We start from the raw sequence: 27,139 nt of genomic DNA, 5'->3' as shown, positions 1-27,139 counted from the left end.
CTGCAGAATCCCTCGCGTCTGAGAAATACAACTCAAAAGGAGGTTTTAAAAAGTAAAAATACAGCGAAATAAGGATTGATGCTATTTAGTAAACGGTGTTCTACGGCAGTTATGTAAATAATTATTTTTTATCCAAGTAAAATGTGTTCTCTATGATATTTAAATACCAAAAGTAACAGTCTGCTAAGTAGCGTCGGAGTGGAGGGGGCTCTTATTTATACCAATCATGCATTCATTTGTGTTTCAGGAGCTAAACAGGTTGCCATCTATCACGCCATTAAACTCCATGACAGCCTGTTAAGTGGCCTGGGCAAAATACGTTAAGGAAAGGGCGAGATTAAAGCCCTGTGTGTTGTGTTTCTTATAAAAAAAAAAACCCAAAAAACTAATTAGAACTCCAGAAAAGATGCAAAATACTTTCTTTAACAAGTGAAAGCAATCTAGAAAGTTACCATAGAGTTGCATAATACTTTATTGAGGGTGCCAGTTCATCTCTATGGTAGATGAAGACTCCTGGCAAACGTCTAGCAGTCATTAATGGATTAAAATGCTATTTGAAGAAGATACAAAATATCCAAGTACTGCTACAAGAGTATGAAATAATTTATAATCATAATAAGGCCATTTGTGAAAAAAACATGAATCCCTTATTAAGTAAAGGTGTTAAGTCAGTGGTTCCTCCTCTTTGGTTTTCATGTTAAATGATGATTAATTCCATTTCATCCTTTGTTATGGAACTGAAAGATTTATCAGGCTTTAAATAACTCCATTTGGGAAGAAATGTTGGATAATTTGTAAAACAGAGTATTACTTTTCAGACGTATTAAAGACCCACGGTACGGTCTGGCCTGCGCTCGTGTCCATCTGCTACTGTTCAAGGTGTTTTTCTTGGGATCGGACGTGCCAGCGGCCATCGTAATGCTCATCAGAGAGTTCAAATGCACAACTCGCATGCGTACTCGTTTGTAGTGAATACGCTTATTTAGACTGTAAATAGGGGGCGCAGGGGCAACCTACAGCCTAGAGTAAAATGGCCATGTAGCCCAGTAATAAAGTGGTTTATGCCAACAAGCTCGGTCCTCACTAGCCAGCCCTGTCCCATACACACAGATGGCCACCGTGGATAGCAGGCTACAGATGAGAGAACTGTGCAAAGGCCATCCCTGCCGCCACCATTGCCTCCATGTGGTCACATGTGGAATTGCAACTAAAAGTACCTTTTACCAAAACTCTTTAAATCAGATTGGCCTCTGATATATTTGTCCTCCTCCTAAGCCCGACAGCGTGGAGGATTTTCATTAGGCTGTGGCTGTGTTCGCTTCACACGTAGACAGGCGTTCAGCTTTTGTTACGTTGGCGTTTTCTTCGTGTTTATTTTAAACAGGTTTCTGTTTTATATGTCTGAGGCAGTGATGATCAAACCGGGTAATCATCGCACGCCAGAAAACCCTTTCTATTCTGTTTTAAAACACCTGCCTGATTTATAAATACTGGACATTCAGACTCATTGTTGTGGCCATACATTGCTTAGTCCACCGCTACCCCAATTTCAGCAAGTCTGAACATTGACTATATTACCCCCCGTGGATCTGGGCCGATGGCACTACTTTAACCCATTATGTATGCGTGTTCTGGAGAACATCTGCCATTTTTTTGTGTTGTTTTTAGAAGATTTTAGCCTGTCTTTGTGATAGCTCTGGCTTTGTTGAATAACCAAAGCAACGATCTGTATTATATATTAACCACTGAAATGTTTGACACTCGCACCCTGGTTTGGGACACCTGCCTGTTCTAGTAAATGGTGACTCTTTTAACATACGGAGCAGCATCTGCCAAAGACAGATTGTTATGGTTGTCCGTCGTCAGGACATTACATAACTTTTGGACAACCACCAAACATAACTATTTCTGTCCTTTAAGTTATTTTTCGCCTCTATTATATGCCCAAACAGAGCTTTGAGCATTTTATTTTCCATCGTGATTATTTTGTTGCTGGGAGAGCTGGACATGGGGTCTGGTTTGTGGCATGCTGTGGCAGGGCTCCCCTCCTCGTGTAGGGTGTACCGTTTGTTCCCTTCAAAAATCTATGAAACTATAAGTCTACGTGGTTCTGGTCCAGCTGTGAAGCGTAAGCACTGGATCCGTTTCAGCAGCTGGAACAAGTTTTTGTGTTTTATTGACCAGCGGACCCCCGAGGTGTACATTCAAAGCCCGGGATGTATGCCGCGGGGATGGTGGATGAGGTCATTAATCGGCCGCGCTCACATAGTGCCCAGACAAACACAGCCAACGTCTTCGGGACCTACACCCTGACACTTCACGTCATACACACCCCGGTGATTGCTTCAGGGCTGGCGGCTCCGTTTACATGTTTTATTCCGATGAGATATAGCAGTTGCCTGATTTTCAGGTCACTTTATTGATGAACGGGAAAGCTTTGTATGGAAATGGAATACTCATGAGGCATTGTAGGTGAAGGGTATGTGCAGGAATAAAATACCCCATTACCCCTTACCTATCTTGGCGGTCTTTAGACCACTGGATACCAGCATCTTTATTACAAGTCATGGTACGTGTCATGATACGTGTCATTCTTACTGGTCTTCTGCTTTACATCATGACAACGTGAAGAAGACCTTTCAGAATTCTCCTCAACCTATATTTCAGTTTCAGTGGCCCAGATATTTGAATGACGGCGCCGATTAAATTGTTACGCTGACTTTTTATTGTCGTTGCTTTGTGGGTCAGGGACGTAACTTTGCATCTTGCTCTCCTCCCGCAGGGTTACACAATGAAGCTGGTTAATCTGAAGCAGGCCATCTTGCAGGCCTGGAAGGAGAGATGGGGCGACTACCAGTGGGCTATTAACATGAAGAGGTTTTTCCCTAAAGGAGTCACGTGGGACATCCTGAATCTTGCGGGTAAAGTGTCATACCAGTAGGCAAAAAATCGGTTCCATATTGTGCTCATTTCAATCGTCTAGAGAAGTAGAAGAATACTGACCAGCTAAAACAATGAATATTTGGGCAATGATGGAGTTAATGGCCATGTTTTGGGAGTCAGGTGGGTGTAAGATAGGAAGTGAAGAGAGATACATTTGAGGACTGCAGCTGGATTAAAGAGACAATTTCGTATGACTGCGAATGTCACCAGCTGTCCATAGAACATACAATATAGTTCACCCTGTCTGTGTAAACGTGTCCGTTTGTAGTTGTAGGACACGTTGACGGAATATGCCATAATTCATGCCAAAGAGCTAGCGTATAGAGTAATTTGTCCTTTTTGAGTGTGTGTGTGTGTGTGTGTGTACTTGACATTGTGTATATTTATTATTATTATTATATATATATTTTCTACACAGAAGCACTTCTGGATCAGGCCATGATTGGTCCTGCCCCCAACCCTCTCATCCTTTCCTACCTAAAATATGCGATCAATTCTCAGGTATGTCTCTTCTCCTCTATTTGCCTTGATACGTTCTGTTAAGACGTATACCGTAAAAGCTGCTCGTCTTCTTTGTTCTTTCTACAGATGGTGTCTTACTCCACAGTCCTGACTGCAATCAGCAAGGTAGGGTTCACCATTTAGTATGAAATATATACTGTGTGTGTGTATACGGTGACAAGAAAAAGTGAATAAACCCTTTGGGATTAATTGGTTTTCTGCATTAATTGTTCATAAAATGTGATCTACATCTACAAGTCACAAGTAAAGACAGACACAAGGTGATAACTTCGGATCAGACCCGAACCACGCTCAGGAGGAATTGTTCGTTGTTCTCTACAGAACTGCTTACGCTCACTGCTTATGCTAACCATTTCCAATGATTCCTTCAAGCTTTTTGCCCTCGGTGTTATCCTGGATGGGCGCCCACTTCTAGGCAGAGTAGCCACAGTACTAAATCATCTCCATTTACTAATAATTAACAGTTAGTTAACAACTGTGGACTGATGAATATGTAAACCCTTTGTAACCCTTTCCAGCTTTATGCAAATTAAAAACTCTTGATCCTAGGTCTTCTGAGATTTCTATTTTGTTAGGTATGGTTCACATAAGCAGATGCTTCTTGAGAATAGCAAACTCACAATGTTTGAGTGATTTTAATGTCAAAGTAGCCCTAAAACACATCTCCGATCCCATTTCATTGATTGAACTCCAGGTTTGCTAACTCCCGACTCCAATTAGCTTTTGTTGAAGTGATTAACCTAGGTGTTTACATACTTTTCCAACCCGCACTGTGAATGTTTGAATGATGTATTAAATATGGGCAAGAACAATACAATCGTTTGTGTGTTATTAGTTAAAACAAATTGTGTTTGTTCACCTACTTTTTCTTGCCACTGTATATGTATATAATATATAAAGTCACACTTGAGTTTCTGTAGCTGTAACCCTCCTCTTTGAGCCCAGAATGTGACCCCAGGTAATTTTTAGGACTGTAAAACCGGTTGTAATGTTCTAATGCAGAACACATAATCTCTTAAAAGGCAAATGGGCCCTAATATTTATATTGTTCAGAGCACAAAAATGGTTCAAATGGTAGCATGATTAAAGTGTATTTTCGCCTTCTGCCTTGAGTCTCTGAGACGAGCCAGAATCCCAATGTGTTCTCTAGATGCTCATGCCCTTGAATACATTATCTCCTTTAAAGCGGCACGTCTGAACAAAATCTCCATTCTTCTGCTTCCTGATTTTGTGATTAACACCAAAAACAACTGAAAATACAATTAGAAAGTCCCCGCTGTACTGCCAGCAAGACACAAACGTTGGTTCTCAGTCATAAATTATTTACAACCAGCTATATGAATGGAGCAGTTTGCTGCTAATTCCGACGATCTGTGAGGAAATTATGAACGCCCTCGGATAGTCACGTCTAACGGTATGTAATTCAGTGGCTACGCAGCATTAGTCCAGTTTGGCTTGTTATTTCCGCAGTGGATCGGACAACAAGGGTCTTAACGAGAAGACAAATGTCTTGCGAACCAAGTGGTTCTCGGTCACGGCGCTCTTAAAGCTCTAGAGTAAAAGTTATCAACTAATCATGCAAAATAAGCTGGCAGAAGCAGGGGTACAAGCTGCCGGATACCCTCAGCCGCTAAACGTGACTATAAAACACAACAAGGTAATGAAAATAAGGCCGCAGTTTGAATATCGCTGTTTTCGTGGTGTTTGCTGCACATGGGCCTGCTCAGTAAGGGCGACAATGGCCCGTGAAAAAGCCAGAAGTACCCCTGTGGATATTGTGGAACTATGTTTCTCAAAAGTGTGATGTCAGAGCATCCAGGATCTTTGCCTATTGTTTCAGTGACACGATGGCTTGAGGTTTTCCGGAGAAAAAACGTTTTGGCTTGGAGGTAAACGAGCAGCTTTGCGTGTTGCCTTTTGACCCCGTGCCACAGATATTGTGAAAAACATAGCATTATCACTAAAACTTCCCCTTGTTATGATGTTTTGGCATTATTGATTCCGTTTTAAGTACCTTCTGGTTTCTGTGGCTGCTTTGGGCTATCGACGTAATAATACGTCATTTCTCAGTTTGTGTCCAGATGACCACGACATTTAACTACTGTAGACACCCAACATGCTTTGGATCCTCACAGGATGGTCATCTTTGTCTAAGCGGTGAACAGTTGTGGCTCATAGGTGGGAATGCTGAACTGGGTTATTTTCTTGTGACCCCATACATACATCCTGGTGACCCCATACGTAAATGCAATATTACATGTATGTAATATATGTATTAGACAAGGAAAGTACTTTCTGGTGCTGGTCCTTTAAAATGAAATATTCAGATTGCTGTTCATGGAAGGAAATTAGAGAAAGTTGAATATTTTCCGTTTTACATAGGAACTCTGGCTCAGAGGCAAACTGAGGACTCTAGGTGGGTGGGGGAGGCTGAATGTGCGAAGGCTTGCGTGTGTTTACATTTAAGTATGCGTGTGTGTGTATATCCATGCGTGTGTATATAATATCACACTCGGCCACATCGCCCCCTGAACGGAAAAAAAAGAAATCCTAGCATTTGAGTTGGGAAACTCAAATATTTACATTAGGGAAAGAAATATGGTCGGCAGAGAGGAAAAGGATGATGTATATACCAGTAAATGACATTAACCCTGTAACGTATGCAGGGGCTGCTCAGTGCTGTAAATAGCACGGAAAGTGGGGTTATATGGGGCAATGTGGGAAGTGGCATGGTGCAAATGGAACAGCAGGGGTAGATTAATGAGGCAGCTGCCCCAGCCCCTGGCGAGGAGAGAGAGGGCACGTTCTACCTCGCACTAGCCTAGGAACACAAAGCGGTCGCTGAGATGAGTTGTGGAGGAGGATACTTACTTTATAGTTGTTTTTCATTTTCTAAATTTCTCTCTCTTCAGTTTGATGACTTCTCTAGAGATCTTTGCATCCAGGCCTTGCTGGAAGTCATGGACATGTTCTGTGATAACCTCAGGTAATGGCTTTTGTACCTTCTCCCTCGCTCGTCCTCCCCTCTGCTTCTTTCTCTCACGTCTTCGTTCTCACCTCTTGCATCCCCGTACAGCTGCCATGGCAAGGCAGAGGAGTGCATCAGTCTCTGCAAGGCCCTCATGAGCAGCCTCAACTGGCTTCTGCGTTGTGCCTCGTACTATGCCGAAAAACTGAAGGAAGTTCTAGATCCGGTAGCAGGAGAATCGCATTTGTCCATGTGCCTGCATCGGCTCGAGTCCATCGTCGGCAGTACCAAGAACCGTGCACTAGTTCATATTGCCAAGCTGGAGGAACCAAGTAAGTAAGTGTGTGTGTGTGTGTGTGTGTCAATAGGGGATGGTGAAATGGGGGTACAGCTACACCTCTATTCTGTCCTACCGCATCCAATGGAACATTGAAGTACAAGAGAGCTCTCTAGCTATTGTTATAGCTACAAGTGTTCTCCTATACAGTGATTTTAATTGTCCTCTTCGTAAGAGTCAGATTCAGTTATTTGTTCTGTATTTCTAGCCAGATTATGCAAAGTTCTTTTGTATAACATCAGTATAATCTACTTATAGTTATAGAAATAGTTCTTTCCATGGGTATGCAGGCAGTCGAATAAGGCTGTTTGGTCATCGCTTACTTATGCAAACAAGTTACAGAGTAGCTGGAATATAAAGCAGATGGCTGCCTCCAGGTCTAAACCCTCCTCTTTTCTTTACATATAATCTCCGTCTGATCGGTCGGTTGAGCTCGCTGCTCTCTCATCGCAACATAACAAGTTTTAACTCAAGAGCATAATGTCTGCCTTGCACCATTTTTTTGTAATTTAGTTTTTTTCTACATTAGTTAACCATATTTTCTTTGCTTTTGTAAGAGTCTCTGATGCCGGCTCTAGCATATAACTACAGATACTAAACGTTACTACTGGCACAAAGTTTGCTTTAGTTTGAATAATTCCGTTTAATTAAGAGTACCTTTCTACATTCTAGACACATCAGGGTGGCTTCTGATGATTTGTCAGGCTGGAGAGCTCTGTGTAAAATTTGTCCATCAGACCCATCCGCTGGTGGTAATCTGATCGGTCGGTGCTTCCGTTGAGCTCTGGCGGACAGGGTTGGGATTACGGGAATCATGGCTTCCTTACCCTAGCTGTACATCAATGTTCTTCACCTTTTATGTAACCCTGCTTTAGAGAATGGTGTCTTGGCATATGGTTCCCTCCTGCACTTGGTGTAATGGCCCCCATTAGTATTTATGGGTTTAGTGGTGGCCGGTATTCTGACCGGAGGATATCTTGGTGTTATAACGATTGTGTTATGTGTTGTCTGCAGTCTCCTGGGTATCCGTTGAACAGTCTCTGATCAGACTGGTGGAGGGTCTCAGCCTCCTTCCAAATGGGCAGCTGAGGAGCCAAGCGGAGAGCTGTATCTCACTAATCAGGAGGTAGGGTATTTAACGTGGAGTACCGGGAGAGTCACTGTGTGCTCATTCTATATGTGTTTGTGTAGACAATCTGATTTTACTTCATTGTTTTCCTCTCCGCTCCGACAGTATCCCATCGATGCTGTCCGCTCATTCTGATCAACTGCACAAGACCGGCTTCCCCACAGTCCATGCTGTAGTGATGCTGGAAGGAACCATGAATCTAACCGGAGAGGCACAGCCGCTGGTGGACCAACTGAGCACCGTGAAGAGGATGCAGGTGAGAAATACCGAAATGTAATTTCCTAACCAGGTAGTCTTTGACTCTTCCTCCAGAACACTGGCTCACTTCTCACATTTTGTGTGTTTTTTGTTTTTTTTTTGTTTCTCCCCTTCACACAGAGGATTCCCCCGCATCTCTTTCTCTTGGAGATCTGGAAGGCTTGCGTTGTGGGATTAATAGAGTCCCCTGAAGGCACTGATGAGCTAAAATGGACTGCGTTTACCTTTTTAAAGGTACATCCCAGAGTGGGGAAAATGCTTATATATACACACACACTTCGGGGGGTATTTAAATATACATAGTTATGTCTATATGGACATGTCTACGAATAAGACATGCACACTTTTTGACCATTTTTTTTGACCCATGGGCTCCCTGATTTGCAGGCATCTGCTGTTAAGACACAACTTTAAGCACATGAGCCTAACTTAAAACTCTAGAGGTGCCTCAGCATAAATTCTTGACATGGCTGATTTTGAGCTGGTAGCCCACTGTGCATTAACTGTCTCTTTTTTTAATTTCTTTTTGTGTCAGATTCCACAAGTATTGACAAAATTAAAGAAGTTCTGGCCGGCAGATCAGGTGAGCTGTGCTTTTCTGCTTGGAGTTTATGACACGTTACTGCTCCTTCCAGTGCCGTGATTGTAATGTCCTCTACAGGATTTTAACGAAGACATGAACTGCGCATTTGAGTACCTTCTGAAACTCACTCCGCTCCTGGACAAAGCTGATCAGAGATGCAAGTAGGTATCTCCGTGGTCTTCATGGTATACGATGTAACACCACCACCCCATATTAGTCCTTCTTTAGAGGGCAATATGACTAATTATGTGTTTATGATTTGTGAACCACAGGCAGGTCCTGCATACATTGCACCGTAAGCTTTGGAAGTCCATGCACTTAATAATTGTTGTTCTTGTCTTGCCAGCTGTGACTGCGTCAATCTATTACTACAAGAATGCAACAAGCTGGGATTGCTGTCGGAGTCTAACATGGAGAACCTCGCTGCCAAACGGTAACACGTCTTCCTCACATCTGTGATCCACTTGCTCAGGCTTTCCAGGCAAACGTTATGAGCTTTCCTTCATACCCTCCAGGGCTGCAGACAGGGAGCAGGCGCCGCGATTGAAGTCATCGGAAAACTCCACGATTCAGCCCAACCCTGGACTGATTCTCCGCGCAGAACCCACTGTCACCAATATCTTAAAGGTGAGGCCGGATTTATACATTTATATCTATAACTTGTGAAAAACTAGTAGAGCTAGAGCTTTCCAGAATACTTCACTTTTCATTACAGTTTAACTAATAAAGGGAAAACAGTCCCCAAATAAACAGTTCCGCTGATTACAAAAAAACACAACACAGCCTATAGGTAGACTTCATAATTTAATGACGATAAAAGCTGTGCACAGATGAGATCCTTTTTTATATTCCCTACTGTTACGTTCAGAACCAATAAAAATCTTTGCTGCGTGGTCAATTTCTTGTCTCTGAGATTTTCATTATTCCCTAGACTATGGACGCTGACCACTCCAAGTCTCCAGAGGGGCTGTTAGGAGTACTGGGCCACATGCTGACTGGGAAGAGTCTGGATCTTCTACTTGCCGCAGCAGCTGCAACCGGAAAGTTAAAATCCTTTGCCCGCAAATTCATCCAGTGAGTCAACTGTGTGTATGAGATCTGTGCTCGGCTAGTCTGGCCTGAAACAAAGGGTAATAATGTATATTATCTATATAATAGAGTGAAAAAAGGGATTAGGTGCTATAAATAACACACACACACATATATATATATATATATATATATATATATATATATATATATATATATATAATTTTATTTTTCTCTCTAGGGTTAACCCTTCATTAAGTCTGCACCTCGCGTTTTAATAAAAACCCATTAGAGATACGTGGTTGGAAAAGTATAGTTACATCTGCAGAAGGTTTCGGCAACACTTGTTATCGGACACGGAACTTTTTCTGCATCGATAATCATTATTTGTTTTGTTTTGTTTTTTTAGGCTAAACGAATTCACTCGCCATATTGTAGTAGAGAGCTGTAAGTTTATTTAATCTTTCCCAATATTTGCATGAAGTCCACTTGTTACATTGCATGAGCTTCCTATTCTACTTTCTCTGTAACCAGCACATGGACTCTTGCCTTACTCTTATATACAGGCAGAAACGCCAGCATAAGGTACGGTCACTAATCGGGCTCTGCTTTTCTCTCCGCAGCAAAGGCAGCGAATGTCCGTGCTCTGCTGTTCGACATTTCCTTCCTGATGCTTTGTCATGTGGCCCAAACGTATGGTTCAGAGGTAATATCTGTAATAAAAAAATAAAATAAAAAATCTGTAATAGGGGACCCTCCCTTCAAAATTGCAGATATTTGTTTTGTTGAAGCGCCCAAAAACTTTTTTTTTGTGTCTGTACTGCAGCCTGAAGGAGGCACACATTTATATTGGACATATTGTCAATGACTTCCACTGACCCCCTGTCACTACTAATTTCCAGATAGTCCATGCGTACAGTACTTGGACCCATTTTGGGGGCTTCACATACTACATGTTTATGTTGAGGAGAAACATGAAAAAAAACCCATGAAATCTGAAAATTGAAAAGGAAACAAGCTTGTTGAACTTTGATCTTTTTAGGTTAAATATTCAATAATAATACTTCAAATTTATATATATTGTAGTGCACACTTCTGTCCAGCAGAGGGTGCTCTGTATGTATGTATGTATGTATGTGTATATCTAATATATATACCGAATTTGCTCGATTATAACAGGTTTTTTTCAGAGCAAAAAAAACATTGTCTTATAATCAAGGTCGTCTTCTCATCAGACCTTAAATAGGTGATTGCGAGCCAGGCCTTGTCATTCAACATCAATGCCTGACCTCACAAATGCTCTACTGGGTGAATGGGCAGTAATTCCCACAAACCCCCCCCCCCCAGAAGAGTTGAAGTTGTTATGGCTGCAAAGAAGGACCAACTACATATTAATGTCTATGTATTTAGAAAATGATATCATAAAAGTCCATGTTGGTGTTATGGTCGGGTGTCCCAATACTTTTGTCCTTATGTATATGTGGCTTTGTCTTCCGATTGCATTGCCTTATTTCCGTGATGAGTTTATTAGTTAGTGATACTGATTATCCTTGCTAATGGAATCCTGACACTAAACAGTGAGTGGGTTGCATGGGGGGGAAAGGCCAACAAAGTTAGAGGTCTAAAATTAATTTTCCAAACATGTCATGTTAAACATGGTGAATATTTATAGAGCGGGAGTGCGGTTTATAATGGATACTGTAATTTGAATGAATAACATATGTCATGTACAGGAGGGAGATGGTCTTTCATACATCATACATGTATAGTACAGATACATTGTCTTGTGTTTGCAGATGATCCTGACCGAGGGCTGTCCTGGCTCGGAGATGCCTTTCTTTGAGAGCTGGATGCAGACCTGCATGCCAGGCGAAGGGAAGGTCCTGAATCCAGAGCATCCCTGCTTCCGCCACCCCGATGTTCCGAAGGTGGAAGCCCTGGTTGCCCAGCTCAATACTTCCTCTGAGATGAGGCTAGTGTATGTATTCTGTTATGTATTTAGGTGTGGGCAGTGGAGTGTTTAGATACTATGTCTGTAAACATTAATTGCCGGAGCAGTGACACTGTCTTTATAGAAACCAGTAAAAAAAAATGATTTTTATTGCACCCCATATATGATTCCTGGGGAGTAATGTGTGTGTAATACTTATGTGTTGTCTTTACTGTGCAGTCAGACAAAATGGCACGAGATGTGTTTGATTATTCCTGCTGCAATCCTAGAGGTTCATAATGCCTGGGAGAATGGAGTGCTGTCCTTCGAAGCAATTCAGGTATTTTACAATTTAAGCATACATATCAACTCTTTGCGATACGCAGAGCTCTCACCCCTCCTAATACACAGACATCAGGGCACAGACCCCTCACCCCTCCTAATACACAGACATCAGGACGCAGACCTCTCACCCCTCCTAATACACAGACATCAGGATACAGACCCCTCGCCGCCTGCCACTGTAAACACAAAGTACCTGTTTAACTTTTCCTGCCTTTGTATTATACAGAAAATAACAGATAATATAAAAGGGAAGGTGTGCAGTCTGGCCGTGTGCGCTGTGGCTTGGCTTGTGGCTCACGTCCGGATGCTGGGACTGGATGAGCGGGACAAGTCTTTGCAGATGATCCGACAGCTGGGGTCACCGTTATTTGCGGACAATACACTGCAGTTCTACAATGAGAGGTGGGCTGGGTTCTCGGTGAAGTTACGCTTAATGTCTTGTGAATATACTTTGTGCTTCAGTAGTTCTATAAGTGCTATAACCTACCCTGTATATTTAACCCCTGCATCATCATCCTCATCTCAATAGCTTCCATTCTATTATGTTTCACAACACCTGGATGTTCTCATCGGTAATAGTAATCACCCCTTATTCGCATTCTTATTCTTCCCTATTTTCCACTGTACCTCCTAGACCACTCCTGTTATCTTATTTTCTTCTCAATGCCCTTTCAATCCAGTCCAAAACTAAACATGGGGTATATACTAGTACTTGTCTCCCAGTACCTTGCATTTATTTGCGCACAGTAGCAAATTCTGTAGCACTACTATAATAAGCGTCTCTCCTTCTAACCCCCTGACACAGAGTTATCATCATGAGCTCCATCTTGGAGAACATGTGTGCCGAGGTCCTCCTGCAGACGGCCACACAGATCAAGTTTACGGTGTCTGGCAGCGAGCCCGTGCCTTATGTCCATCGGCTGCCACCCAAGAAACCCATCAAAGAAGTTCTCAGGGCCACCTTCAGTGCCACCTTAGAGAAGGGATGGGTAGACAGCCGTTCTCTGCACGTCTTTGACACGCTACTTCACATGGGTGGCGTGTACTGGTTCTGCAATAACTTGGTGAAGGTAAGAGGTGTTCCTCACACGGTGTCAAAAGGTGCACAAACTAACGAGTTACTTGGCAATCTGGTTGCCAAGAAGGAGGGACGTATTGTATACAGTGATGACTACTTTTCACACTTGGATTTGTTTCTTAACCATAGGAGTTACTGAGGGAGACACGGATGGAATTTGCTTTGCGGGCGGTGGAACTTCTGTTTGCCATCTTCTGCTTGGACATGCCGCAACTCACTCTTACCCTTCTAGGGCACGTGCTACCGGCCCTTCTCACAGACTCTGCCAAGTGGCACACGCTGATGGACCCGCCAGGGAGAGCGCTGGCAAAGTAAGAATGCAAATGACATGGAAACATATGCTATTGATCAATTTGTGCCATTTGTAGTTGAAACAGCACTCCTTTCGCTCTCTCAGATTATCTGTTTGGTGCGCGATGACCTCTTTCTCCACACACAACAGAGGACAGCCTTCCCCCCGGCAGAGGAAGCGGCACAGAGAGGACATTGAGGTATGTAGGTGTCCGTCTTCTGCGGAAAATTGGTTATTTAGATGCCAATTTTTTTTTTTTGAGGGGGATGTTTAGATATTCAAACATTTTCTGCTGTTTTATGTGAAGTGGGAAATAAAAACTGTTTTACTTAAATTACATGTACTTTCCCACCACAAAAGGAAATCTATATGTATACGTTTGCATTAACCTTCTGTCCTGAAGAGAAGAACTTGATATCTATTAGCTACTTGGACTGTTATAAAAATACATATATAGAGAATGATAAAGTTCCGTAGTATAGATTATATATATTATATATATATATATATATATATATATATATAAAGTCCATCCATATTGAATCCATGTTGTGGAATCTGTACGGTGTTTCAGGCCCTTTGTGGCTTTATAATTTGTTAAACAACTCCCAGTTAGAAATAGGCACACAACCCCAATTTAGTTGATGGCTGGGAGTAATGGAAGTTTCATCCCTACCTGCTAACTCCATTTCTCGCTGTGCCACCGGTTACTGTACCGTAATCAAATTTCATATATATTCACAGTAACAAAGTAGCAGTTTAATGTGGCATAACTAACACGTATGTTTTCAATTACATGCAGTGTGTAAGGATGAAATGTGTGCTGTTTACATGTTATATGTTGTGTGACCTCTGACCCTCAGGATTACAGCAGCCTCTTTCCACTGGATGACACTCAACAATCCAAACTGATGCGTCTGCTTAGTTCCAACGAGGAGGAACACGCCATACAAGCCAATCCCAGTAAGTATAGTGTATAGTCCCTGCCTGTCCCCGTAGAGATGACTGACGGGTCACGTGTAAGACGTACGGGTCAACTCGCAGCCTATGTACGTTCGTCAGGTCAGCGGTGGGACACATCAATGTAATATAGGCTGGAAAATATGTAAAGCCCTGTAGTAACGTCATTATTTAAATGTTCAATGTAGGAATACTTAGGAAATATGTCAGTAGTTACATAGAACATTGACTTCTGATTGTAAAGTTAACCCTAAAACTGGGTTCCAGGAATTACATTGCATTTTCTCCAGATCCTGCTCTGAGCAACTAAACTTGGTAATATTTTTCTTAGTTACTTTCCTTCTGGAAAACGTGAGCTGTGTAATGGACACGCATGTCCTACAACCTTGGTAGGACATGCATGTCCATTACACAGCTAATGTTTTCCAGACTGTTTGTTTTTACTCGGGCTATTTAGGAGTGGGGTTTATTCCCATTCCCATTGAAACCGCTGTATATGGGGGGAAAGCAGGCTCCGGTGTTTAATTAAAACTATATAGTCTAAAAACACGCATGCCTGGTGATCGGCATCACTTATTAGCCCTATAGTGATGAGTGGGTAGTACGTACTGCGTGAAAAGCCAAAAATACACCGTTACTCACTGACTGTTTGGCACAGATGACACTTTTTAGGAACACGGCTCCTAGAACAATCTCATTTCTCTTTTCTGCGCAAGTATGATTAATATTCCATGACTTGGCACTTCCAGGTCCCGCCGGCCACACAGAGTTCTTACGTCGCTGCCTTTCGCTCGTACTCTGTTTTTGTGCAGTCGCTGGATGACATCACTTCCTCTCCTCGGATGGCATGTGCCAGTTTGGCAGCGGAGGAGAGGGATCCGATTGCAGTAATTCTGGAGTTTTGTCACAAAAGCAATTTCCTTTTTGATCTTAGGGTTGCGTAGATTGCTCCGTGTAGCCGCGTCTCATATTACATTCTCAAATCCTCTTTCTTACTGACTCACGTGTTCTGTGAGGGGTGGTTTTGTTCCTTGAGTGAAGGTGTGTGTGTATTGGAAAGATTTCCTTTCCTGTTGCATTAATGTAATTCATCATAAAAAGCCCCATGTTAACTCTAATCAGTATGTATGTGATATATATATATATATAATGTGTTCTTGGGTCTATTAACTAAAGGGTGAGTTGGCAGGAGAATTGCTGTTTCGTGTAAGTTCTAACACCCGTTAGCTCCCTGGGTCAGTGGCTGGCCCGGTCCTGTATAAAGCATATTGAAATCCATGATTGAGCTATGCATTGTGCAGGGGGGGGGCAAACACCCGTTGTAGTGAATAAACCCTCTCGTGTGCAGGGCTGGGAGAGACAGCGGTAGCACAAGCTGTGATCATCGCATCATTTTAATAACCTTGTTTCTCCCATTTGCAGCCGAGCGCCCGATGAACAGCTCCCTGTCTGCATCTCAGATCCACAACATCAGTTCCAAAGAGCCCTTAAACAGAGTGCTTGGTAAATGAATACACTGTAACGCATGCGCACGCCACGATGATCACCAATTCATCGAAATGTTGAGTATCTCAGACTCCCACGCTGTGGGTCGTCTGCATTAAGTCATCATGGAGGCTGTACACGCTAGTACACCGGGAGGCTGCAGGGGGTAACGCCGCTGCTCGGCTGAACACGTCTCCTGCGTGGCAAACGGCAGAATCCCTCCTTGCACATGTACCAGAGGTTAAATATGCCATACGGCTTCCGAATCTGATAAAAGACCAGGAAAAAACTGGCAGTCTTATCCGCCATCAAATTCTATGTTTGATCAGTCATTTAAGATTCAATAGGAGACCAAAGGAGTTTAGCTGTTACGCCATACGTTTTTTTTTTTTATATATATATATATATATATATATATATAACTGTACCCTGGTGACTTCGTTTCTGTACCTAAACTTCCGATTTTTTATAAAGATTTGTAGAGCTGCCCCCTGTGTTCACATGATTCCCTTTTGTGTTCCAGCAAATCTCTTCCTTTTGATCTCCTCTATACTCGGTGCCCGGACGGCAGGCGCTCACACTCAGTTTGTGCAGTGGTTCATGGAGGAGTGCGTGGAGAGCCTGGAGCAGGGAGGGAAAGGCGGCATCCTGCAGTTCATGCCTTTCAGCATGGTAAGCACTTGCGTGTCCTACACGGGATAAACGTATGACTCACAATACATAGGAAGAGATTGTAGAAACCACATCGGAAACTCTGGGAAGTACTACAACATCTCAAACCGCTGCTTTGGGGAAGTGCTTTCACAAAAGGCTTATTCACTTGTGGGTTGTTTTTTTTTCCATAGAATCACCAAAAGTGTAATTGATACGCAGTAGGTGTAATATCGAGGTACTTTATTTTGTCCCCGGCCGACTATAGTAGAAGAAGATCAGCTCCCCTTTACTTGAATGGGATTATAGCATGAACATTCTTTCCCTGTATGTTCATAGACTCGCTGATCGGCTGCTTCTTTTTCTCTTTAGTGAATAAACTAACAAATTATAAAGTGCAAATTGAAAACAGATGCGATTTTAACTCGATTAATCATGCATTAAAATATAATATATTATATATATAGTTTTCCCGCAAGCTCGCACTTTAGCATTTAACCACCTTTTAGTTTTTGTACAGGAGAGGGGTACATGGGCCTTAAATCCCTCTGATATAGGAAAGTAAATGACACGATCTTTGAAATTAACGATAAAAAGTATGTTTAGCATTTAAACCTCACAACTACTTAAAGAGCACTTTGCTCAGGTTCTGTTCATTCAAAATAACTTTTTATATTCAACACTTCTAACGGCGACTTACTTTCCTTCCAGGTGTCCGAGTTGGTCAAAGTTTCCACGTTATCCAGTCCAAAAATCGTGCTGGCCATCACCGATCTCACGTTACCCCTGGGCCGTAGAGTGGCCGCGAAAGCACTGACCGCTCTTTGACGGCCATCACAGGGACTGGCGGTTCTCTTACTTCCAGGCTTTAGAAGACTCCACGCGGTGTTTTTTTTGTTTTCTTTTACTGTAAACATTGTTAAATTCTTAAGGACTGTTTTTTGGTTTTTTTTATGCTGTTAAAAAAAATATTTATGTAATTCATAAATAAAAGAATGTGTGCAAAGCACCAGCTAAATGTACAGAATTGAGGGTGTCCCCATTTACAGCAATGTTGGGGGGAGGATGCTTGGTCCCATCAGCACCACCGGCTGATACGGCGATAATACTGGTTTTTTTTTTGTTTGTTTTGTTTTTTTATACATATCCACAAAGATTCCTAAAGTTAAAAATACCAGATATTACTACTGCTTTAGACATGTCCAGCTTCGGTTTAATTAACTCATCGCGTTATGACGTAGTGATATCATGGAACCTTGGTTTGTCAGATGAGGATTTGACTTGGATCCCGCAAGAGATGGCTGCTCTTCAGTTTTTGCTCTTGAGGTTCCTGGCCGTGGGGTGTTCTATGCCGCTTTCTGCCAATTTGAGCGAGGGTGTGAAGATCCCACCACCGCCCGAACCTCATGGAGAGTCCCCTTCTGGATTCCTGGAAATCTTTATTGTTATGGGGATCATCGTTGGACAGCAGCATTGCTTGTGGATGCTCGCTTGCATTGTGGGTCAAAACCAATCGGTGAAGAAAATATTTTGAGCATATGTCCGGAAACAATCAAACAGAAGATCAACCTCTGGAGAGCGAGTAGCGATGGACGAGATGGAGAAGTGATTACTCCTTTAAAATGTTGTGTATTATAAATGTTTTGTATTTGCATATCTGAAGACCCTTTGAATTATTTTAATATGGATCACTTTTAATGCTTATTTAATGTTGTTTAAGATACACAAGCCATACCCTTTAACAGGCTTTATAATAATCTGTAATAGCACCCGGCTACTGTCACACAAAAGTGTTTCACCCTACGGCGAACGGGACAGAAGCATACGGTTGATTCTACAGAACAGAAAATTAAAGGGACCACACAGCAGTAATACACATTAACGGCCTCTGGTACCAATGGGGAAAGTACATGGAGTAAAGGTAGAGTTCCTGCCACAGATTCAAAGTCTACACGTACCATTCAGACAAACTAGAATTCATTACGGGGAGGAAGGAAGGAAGGAAGGATGAGGCATCCGATCCTCTTCACCATCTGCAAGGATATAAACATTCAAGCAGAAAATCGCCTAGTCTGTATTCCAAGCATATATATATATATATATATATATATATATATATATATATATATATATATATATATATAAAATCAATCATCTAGTGGATACTTTAAACATCCAGAAAACAGCAGGTCCATCCAGCGGTTATGTACGTATCCCAGAATTATTATCTCTCAACGAGAGGGACCCAGAGGTTCCTGATGAACAATCAAAGGGAAACTTCTGTACAGTTTGCAAGGCGAGACCTCACAAGCGGTCATTCTCCGCTAGCTGATAAATGCATTGAGCCAGACACCCTAGATCTTGCCGAGAGCGTTTCTACCTCTATGACTTGTGATCACATACGCCGGGGACGGACTGGGGATTCCAAGCGAAACGTTACCGGGGCACAAGAACAAGCGATGAGAACCCAGCATCCTCCAACAATCCCCAAGGGGGAAGTTATGAGGCGCTACTGCTAAAGCTGCCAACTTTGCTTCAAGGCCTAACGAGGCAGTAATGGATCTCCGTCACTCCAGGGCCAAGACGCTGTCTGCAGAAACACAATTAATTCAATGTTTCTCCCGAGCTCATCGTTGTCCTGGTGTGAATTTGCTTGCGCTGTTGCGTTCTGTTGTCTTTCACAAGCATCAAAACTTTGGACAAGCCTGAGATCCAGCAACAACGGACATGACCATGGATGACATACATGACACTCCTACGAAGCATGATCTCTCTGTAAATACACACCAAGGGATCGGATGGGAAGGGAGTTTATTTCACAGGAGGAGAAATGTTAGGAGAAGATGCCATCGTCTAAACGGCCTCTAGTCTGGAGGGTCAGAGGCTTAGACATAATGTAAGGAAGTTTGACGTCACCGAGGGGGTGGCAGAAAAGCCGAACAACCGCCAGGCAGAAGTGGTAGAGGGTAATACAGTGAGGGAATGTAAACACGCATGGGACGGGCATATGGCTGCCCTGAATATAAGACGAGACCAACGACTGATTAAGGTCTCACTACAGCAGATATAACGGACAGACTACATGGGTCTTATCTGTAGAGCTGCAGCTAACGATTATTTTCTGGATTAATCGGATAAAAAAAAAAAAACAATACGCATGTTTTCATTTAAACTAATTTAATGAACAAACTGGGTATTAAAAACAAACAGCAGAATAAAAACCTTAAAATTTCCATAAACGTGTCTTTGTTCACAGCACTTATCGCTATCACAATTGCATTTCTCTAATCGTCTTCTTATTTTACTGACATAATAATAACAAAAGCTATATATTAAAAGTACAGAACAAAATCATGAATATAAGACGACCCTATAGGATGTAAACTATTTTTTCATATTTAATAAATATGCATTTCTTGTTTTTATTTGCCAACCTGCGCCCCAGTTATGCACATCTGACCCCAGGGCTTGCCCCTCTGCCCCCAGATATGCCTCATACCCCCCAGATATGCCACTAGAAGGGGACGGTGGACGTCTGTGCGATGCATTTAGACAACCTCTGCTGCCCGTCACTTCTGCCGGGGCTTCTATGACTGAGGACCGGAAGGTCGCCTCATGCCGGCGCTCCGTCATAGAAGCCCCGGCGGCTTGGATCTGGATCTTTATTTAAGGATTATAAAGCAGGGGGTATTTTCACAGCATTTTCTCTGAAAAAAAACTAATTTTATATTCAAACAAATCGATTCAACTAATTGATAATAAAAATTGTTCACAACAATTTGACGAAGATTCTCATTATCGATTATTTACAATTTTATCGATGAGTTGTTGCAGCCCTTCTTATCTGCCGTGAAATTCTATATTTCTATGTTTGATTCTTTTTGGTCAACCACATCAGAGTTTAGGATATTTGCAGAAGTTTCCTGCTACTACCAAACATTCTCAATCTTCATTTACTAAACATAAACACCAAGAGGAGAACCGCATTAAACGTGAAACAAAAACCAGCTGCATAAAGGGGGAAACCAGTTCAACCAGTACGAGTGGTCCTATTACCGAGAATGGTGCTGGACCATCTGCCCATCTCCTCCGTAGCCTTCCTTGCAGGAGGTCCCTGGTGCCAATGTTATTGGCCCACTTGTGTTGCCCACTCAGATCTGGGGACCTGCCAACTCCTTTTCTCTTTTACAACCACCGATAGAAAGTCCTAAACATTCTTTTCTAAGCACCAAAAGAACTCCAGGACATAAAACCGCTTTGACAAAACACCCAGAAGCATCTAAAACCCTCCACCAGAAATCTACTTCAGTTAAAGCTTCTGTTCCACCTGCTATGCTGCATGTAACACTTTTATAACTAAAATGTAGCATTAGTAACGTCATTCTCAGCAACGATGAAAGCCTTTCCAAGAAATAAATCCTGAATAACGTAAAAATCCGGTAATGCCAAGAACATCTAACTGGTCACTGGTAGGTTGTTGCCATACAAGCATTGTTTTCAATGGGTTTACGGACTGCCCATTGTCCTGAAGGGGTTAAATACAAACAGCTGCAGATTTTCCTTAGTGATTATAGTAGATAGATTAGGAAACTGTATGCTTCATGAACGCTCATCTCCGCAGACTCCATAGTATAACTGACTAATTGGTTCCCTTCCATAGGACTATACATCACACATACCACAGGGCCGCAATTTTACCTGGGGGCTGGTCAGCAATATGTTTAACGCTGCTCTTTAACCCTCGAAGTGTCAGCAGGGTGAACTTCTTCACATTAGACAGTCAAGGGGTTAACTCTGAATACAGTTTAATGCAAACCCGCCACCTTCTCGCTCCAATTACCCCTGCCCTCCTGGAGCTTTTACCCCAACCATTTCTTACCTCCAGTGTCAAATGCAATGGATACAATGAAGGCGGGGGGGGGGGGGGCAATAAACATGGGGTTGGGGGGTAGAAAGTGAGTAAGAGTGCATACTAGGGGCACGTTGTTCCAGCTGCTCCCTAGGGAGATTTACGCTGCAAATCGTCTCTCCTCCATCTCCTACCCTCAGCCTCTCCCTCCCATCTCCTCCATGTTACCACCGAGTGGTCCTGAAGGGGAAGGAGAGTATCTGTGGACTGCTTGTCTTAAGAGCTCTCCCTGCTGGTCACTACCCGAGGACTCTGAGCCTCTTTAAATATTAACCCTTTAATGGTTCATCATGCAGATGTAAACAGAATAGGTAGCTCGACAATATAGAGGGTCGGACCAAATGAGACCTGGTATTGAGATGAGGTTGTGTACCCTGTAAAACCTGAAGCAAATGAGTATAAAGACCATTACTGTTCTCTAATGAGGTCCCGGAATGGTGCGTTGGAATACAGCCGGTGTTGTTGTTTGTGGTGATACAGAATGTATAAAAGTATCCAATCAGTAGAACCGTGTGCAGTGGTTTAGAAACACAAAAATAATAAATACAAAAAATAAATAAATACAAAAAATACAGGGTCAGCTGCAGGCCCCTTGCACCTAGACTCTAAAATGCAGATTCTATGCCGTGACTCATGAAATGTGTTCACCAAATTACCGCACCGGGGAGTCTCGGGGCTTTCGCCTCCATCTCAGGGTCTCAGGGTGAAGGGGCAGATTCTCAGGGTTGAGGGGCAGATTCTCAGGGTGAAGGGGCAGATTCTCAGGGTGAAGGGGCAGATTCTCAGGGTTGAGGGGCAGATTCTCAGGGTGAAGGGGCAGATTCTCAGGGTTGAGGGGCAGATTCTCAGGGTGAAGGGGCAGATTCTCAGGGTGAAGGGGCAGATTCTCAGGGTTGAGGGGCAGATTCTCAGTGTTGAGGGGCAGATTCTCAGGGTTGAGGGGCAGATTTTCAGGGTCACACACTCTGGAACCAACGCTTTCCTCTCCTACACCGCTGGGATGATGTATGAGATCCCAAATCACTGATTACTCTACCAGTGTGTTACGGGCGATATCCCATCTTGAATGCAAATAACTTAAGTGTATCGTTACACATATTATTATTACTATCATTATTATTATCAGTATTATTATTATCATTATTATTATTATTATCATTATTATTATTATTACTATCATTATTATTATTATTATCATTATTATTATTATTACTATCATTATTATTATCATTATTATTATCATTATTATTATCATTATTATTATTATCATTATTATTATCATTATTATTATTATTATGACACACAAAATTAGCATGAGTTGTAAATGCGATGTCTTATATACAGTACACGAGGCTGTTATACAGTAGGCGAGGCTGTGTTATATACAGTATGCGAGGCTGTGTTATATACAGTACACGAGGCTGTTATATACGGTACGCGAGGCTGTGTTATATACAGTACGCGAGGCTGTGTTATATACAGTACGCGAGGCTGTGTTATATACAGTACACGAGGCTGTTATATACAGTACGCGAGGCTGTGTTATATACAGTACGCGAGGCTGTGTTATATACAGTACGCGAGGCTTTCTGTGCATTCTCTGTGCTGGAGGCAGTTTTAGTGAATAGCTCTCGCTGTACGTCGCCTCGGTCTGCAGCAAGGAAATGCCGTTAATTATTTGTTGCTTAATCTCGGTCGCTCTCCCCTTACCTGCCCGTTAATCTCTTTTAGGAGAAGGAAGTCCGATGATGCAATGCAGGGGTTTTGGATCCTCAAAAACCGCAGAACGTTTTCCCAAAGGACCGAGAGATAAATGATAAATATCGTTCAGCTGTAACTATTCCCCAGCAATGGCTTTATCCCCCGCGGATGTGACTTAATACACAGAATTCCGAAGGCGCGGATACGACTTTCAGTCCTCGGTCTCATCTTAGACTGAGGATAAACAAAGTCCATCCCATGCATGTTTAAAATGCATAACTGTATTAGCCTCTGCCACATCTGATGGGAGACAGTTCCATTTATCTACTACCCATAAATTCTGTTCACAGGAATGGATAAAATATTCATGGACGACCAATGTATTTTCTAAAAGAACGAAGAGGATGTTCTATGACATCAATTTATTGCACATATGACACGGTCACACTCATGCGTGGAGCGATGCGCTGCCTGATGTCCTATGGAGGGGGATAAATAACGTTAATCAACTCCAACCATATTATTTTGGGAAATATCTGTAAAAAATGGGGGGGGGGAATATAAAACGCAGCATATATGAGAAGATCAAATAACTTTATTAGAGCATTGAGGGACTACGAGACTCCTGTCGGGAGATTGGAGGAAGTTGTGTGTTATCAGTCTTATTACATGACTGCCGCCGAATACACGACGAAGAACAAAGCCGGTGGTGGAGCAGAGCCCGGGATTGTCGGGTTGTTACTTTATGACGCGCTCCACTTTGTTGTGTTATGGATGACTTAAGTAAACCAGTGGGGAAAATCCCGGCCCCCGGTGGAAATGACACACGTGCTTTCTTTGTGGCTCACAATGGGATTTGTTTGCGTAGCCGTGATTGTATCCGTGAGCCAAGCTTTGGCAAATTGAAACTTTTCTAACTCGCTGATTTTATTAAGTGGCCGAACCCAGCGATCTTCTTTTTTAAGAAGAGTTCACATTTTTTATTTCAATATGAGTTAAAATAGCAGTAAATACATTCCTAAATTAGCTTTAAAAAGAGAATTAATTAAAAATAAAAGAATGAATTCACAATGTTTATCAGGGTGTTATACCTTCCTAAAATCACAATAAAGTATATATAATAACATGAGAAATTGAAATGATGTGAATAAAGCACGTTATTCTCCATTCGTTACTCACTATCAATAAGGACACAACATTGTCCAGCGCTAAGGAATTAGACGATGATATTTTATAATAATATTTAATAATAATCCCTGCCCCAAGAAACATCCCTACCTGGGAACTCTCTGTCCCCGACTACCTGGAGCCCCCCCCCCCCCGTGCGGGATGCGAGTAGGAGCTCCTGCTGATGTCGGTGGGCGGTCCCATCCATTTTTAATGGGGAAGAGGGCAGGGAGTGGGGTGCGATGCGAAGCAACCCCCGCGACCTGGGGTTCCCCCTAGTGACCCTGGAGAAGGGGCACCTCACCCGGAATCACCAGGCAAAATCCAGATCGTTCCTGGGTATACTGACCACCCATAAGGCAATCTGTCTATGATACGGTGATCCTTATTGGACAAAGTCTTCTACAAGAATAGAACCTTCTATGTGACCCTGATTACCTTATTGCAAAGGGAAGTATTAATATAGTATAATGTACAGTCACACAATAAGCTTCCCTATCCTTGGCCCTGTTGCTAACCTCCATGGCGTCCAATCTCACTACTGAGCGCTTGGTTATGACATCACTTCCTGGAGCTCTGCGCCACCCCTTACCGCATACTATGGAGTCTGTCCTCTATAGTGTAAGTGGGTCAGTTGGGGAGATCAGAGATGTCCTTGTAACCTGATGGTCCAACGGGACTCCCCATGCTCCTGCTTATTAGGCCTTAGAACAGGGGTTCTCAAACTGCGGCCCTCCAGCTGCTGCAGGACTACATCTCCCATAATGCTCCTTCAGCTAAGGGGCTGGCTGAGGAGTATGGGAGATGTAGTCCTGCAGCAGCTGGAGGGCCGCAGTTTGAGAACCCCTGCCTTAGAACATGCGTTTGTGTTGAAAATAAACAAGATAAACATCAATTCATTCAAATTTTATTTTAATTTTCTTTTCTCAATAAATCAATGGACAATGTAGACACAGCACGACAATAAATATTAATAATTATATAACATAAATAAAATAAATACATTTAATATTAAATTAACGCTCAATAGTCAGATAGTATAAATAAATAGCAAAGGCTGTGGTACAAAAAATGTGAAATATTCACTACATCTGGTTCCGTTATTGCAACCGTTGCAATTAAAAGGATTTCGTGATCGGACAGGGCGGTTGTTTAAATATTAAACAGAAGTTCCTCCCCGGTGAGTCCATGTCACCCGCCGAATGGATAACGAAACGCATTCTGGGCCATGAGCATGAAATCTGTAATGTCCGAAATGATCAGGAACGTGCCGGCTTTCCTTTGGAAATTAGTTTGGTACTGAGGCGTCTCCTGAGGTAGGTACGGCGCGGAAATCGCATGTGAATCCATCTGTGTGGAAAAAATTAAATAGAAAGAATTATATTATTTCAGGGCATTGAACCAGCCGTCGGCAACTATTACGTCATCAGGTGGCGATTGGCCTTAAAGTGCCAGGGCCGGCTCATCATTTCCGGCACTTTAAGGCCAGCCGCCGTCTGATAGCGTAAAAGTTGCCGTATTTAGTAATGTTTTACATTTTAAATTCATTTTTTTTTTATCTTTCTGAGATTCTGAACTCACCTCTTCTTGGACGTTGGTGAGAAGGTCTCTGACATCGACATCTAACCTGTCTAGTTTCTCGTGAAGGATGGGTCTCGCTGAGCTAATCAGGATTAAAAAGTCCTTCAGGCCTCTGGAAAGCTGTCCGAAGCATTCCTCCTGCGGGGGAAGGAGATCATAGGTTGCATTTTCACTTTAATTGTAGACAATCGGCTTCAGCATGCGCCATATCACCGCACAGACACACGCTATCCTTATACAACCCACATAATCGTCAGACGGTAACTGATAACATTGTACGGAACGGTGAAGTTTACTAAATATCAGAAACATTTCTGTAACTCCTGAAATCCAGGAACTTGGACACATCTTGGTAGAATGTAGAATCACTATTACTGGGATACCAGAGGAGCAGAATAGTCTCTCCTACCTACTTAGTGTAGGCAAATACCTCCTGGCTGTGCCTCTTCTTCTCTAATGTGTCGTACGTCACTATGCATACCACAATTCTAGTTTTCATCATGTAAGGAAGTTTAACTTTACTGAGGGAGTGGTAGATAAGTGGATCAGTCTACCAACAGAAGTGGTAGAGGGTAATACAGTGAGGGAATGTAAACATGCATGGGATTGGCATATGGCTCCTGAATCTAAGACGAGACCAACGACTGATGAAGGACTTTAGAGCAGGAGAAACGACCAGACTAGAAGGGCCGAACGGGGCCGATCTGCCGTCAAATTCTCTGTTCTGTCCTTACAGGGCGCGTGATATAAAACGTGTAAGAGTATCGTTCTTGGAACCTACCCGGTCGAAGTTAACACCTTGACACCGGTCCAGTGGAGTCGATCGCAAGTCCCAACTGCCTCTGGATTATTCTTAGCTCGTCTTCATTGCACAGGCTGTGAAAGCCGCACTGAGCAGAATGAAAAACAGCAGGGGGTTAATTGTACATCACCGGCAACGCCAAAACCGCCCCGCTCACCCCCCCCCAATACAGAATCAAGCTGATTTTTACAAAGTTCGGCTTCTAAATTCCACATGAAGGAGTTAAGCCTTCCCCTCGGGCATGCAGGAGACTCTCAGGAGAACAGGCAGAAGCCTGGCCGGGTCCCTTTATACTGTAGAATTCTATGTCCCCTGAAAGAGTTAAGCTGTTTTGTAATACTCGGAAGCGCTCTGTTTCGCGGCAGACCAAGGGTGTAAATTGAAGAACAGTGCGTAAAGTGCCAAGGTGGGGGAGAAAAGTGAAAGTCTCCCACTTCTCTCTGCCACTTCCTTCATTCACACGCAGAGC

General features: G+C 42.7%; 1 protein-coding gene across 2 annotated transcripts; it reads left to right on the top strand.

The window, feature by feature from the left end:
• Window positions 1–2,791: 2,791 nt before the first annotated feature.
• LOC149273656 (mediator of RNA polymerase II transcription subunit 24) lies at window positions 2,792–17,338 on the top strand. Of its 2 annotated transcripts, XM_089506045.1 has the most exons (25): window positions 2,792–2,921; window positions 3,362–3,444; window positions 3,532–3,570; window positions 6,378–6,451; window positions 6,542–6,765; window positions 7,785–7,896; window positions 8,005–8,155; window positions 8,278–8,391; window positions 8,693–8,740; window positions 8,819–8,901; window positions 9,087–9,173; window positions 9,256–9,367; window positions 9,672–9,814; window positions 10,179–10,216; window positions 10,393–10,475; window positions 11,566–11,747; window positions 11,940–12,039; window positions 12,271–12,446; window positions 12,850–13,114; window positions 13,252–13,433; window positions 13,520–13,613; window positions 14,278–14,377; window positions 15,797–15,877; window positions 16,383–16,531; window positions 17,222–17,338. In XM_089506045.1, the coding sequence occupies exons 1-25, from the start codon at window positions 2,792–2,794 to the stop codon at window positions 17,336–17,338; spliced, it is 2,967 nt and encodes a 988-aa protein (XP_089362171.1). The 2 variants fall into 2 exon arrangements, with proteins under 2 accessions (XP_089362171.1, XP_089362173.1); XM_089506047.1 differs by lacking the exon at window positions 3,532–3,570.
• The last annotated feature ends 9,801 nt before the right edge of the window (window positions 17,339–27,139 follow it).

This window comes from Sceloporus occidentalis, unplaced genomic scaffold, assembly GCF_023333645.1.
Source record: "Sceloporus occidentalis isolate IW3139 unplaced genomic scaffold, rSceOcc1.0.p SCAF_361, whole genome shotgun sequence".
Taxonomy (NCBI): Eukaryota; Metazoa; Chordata; class Lepidosauria; order Squamata; family Phrynosomatidae; genus Sceloporus; species Sceloporus occidentalis.
This window is presented reverse-complemented; position numbering and strand designations above follow the sequence as displayed.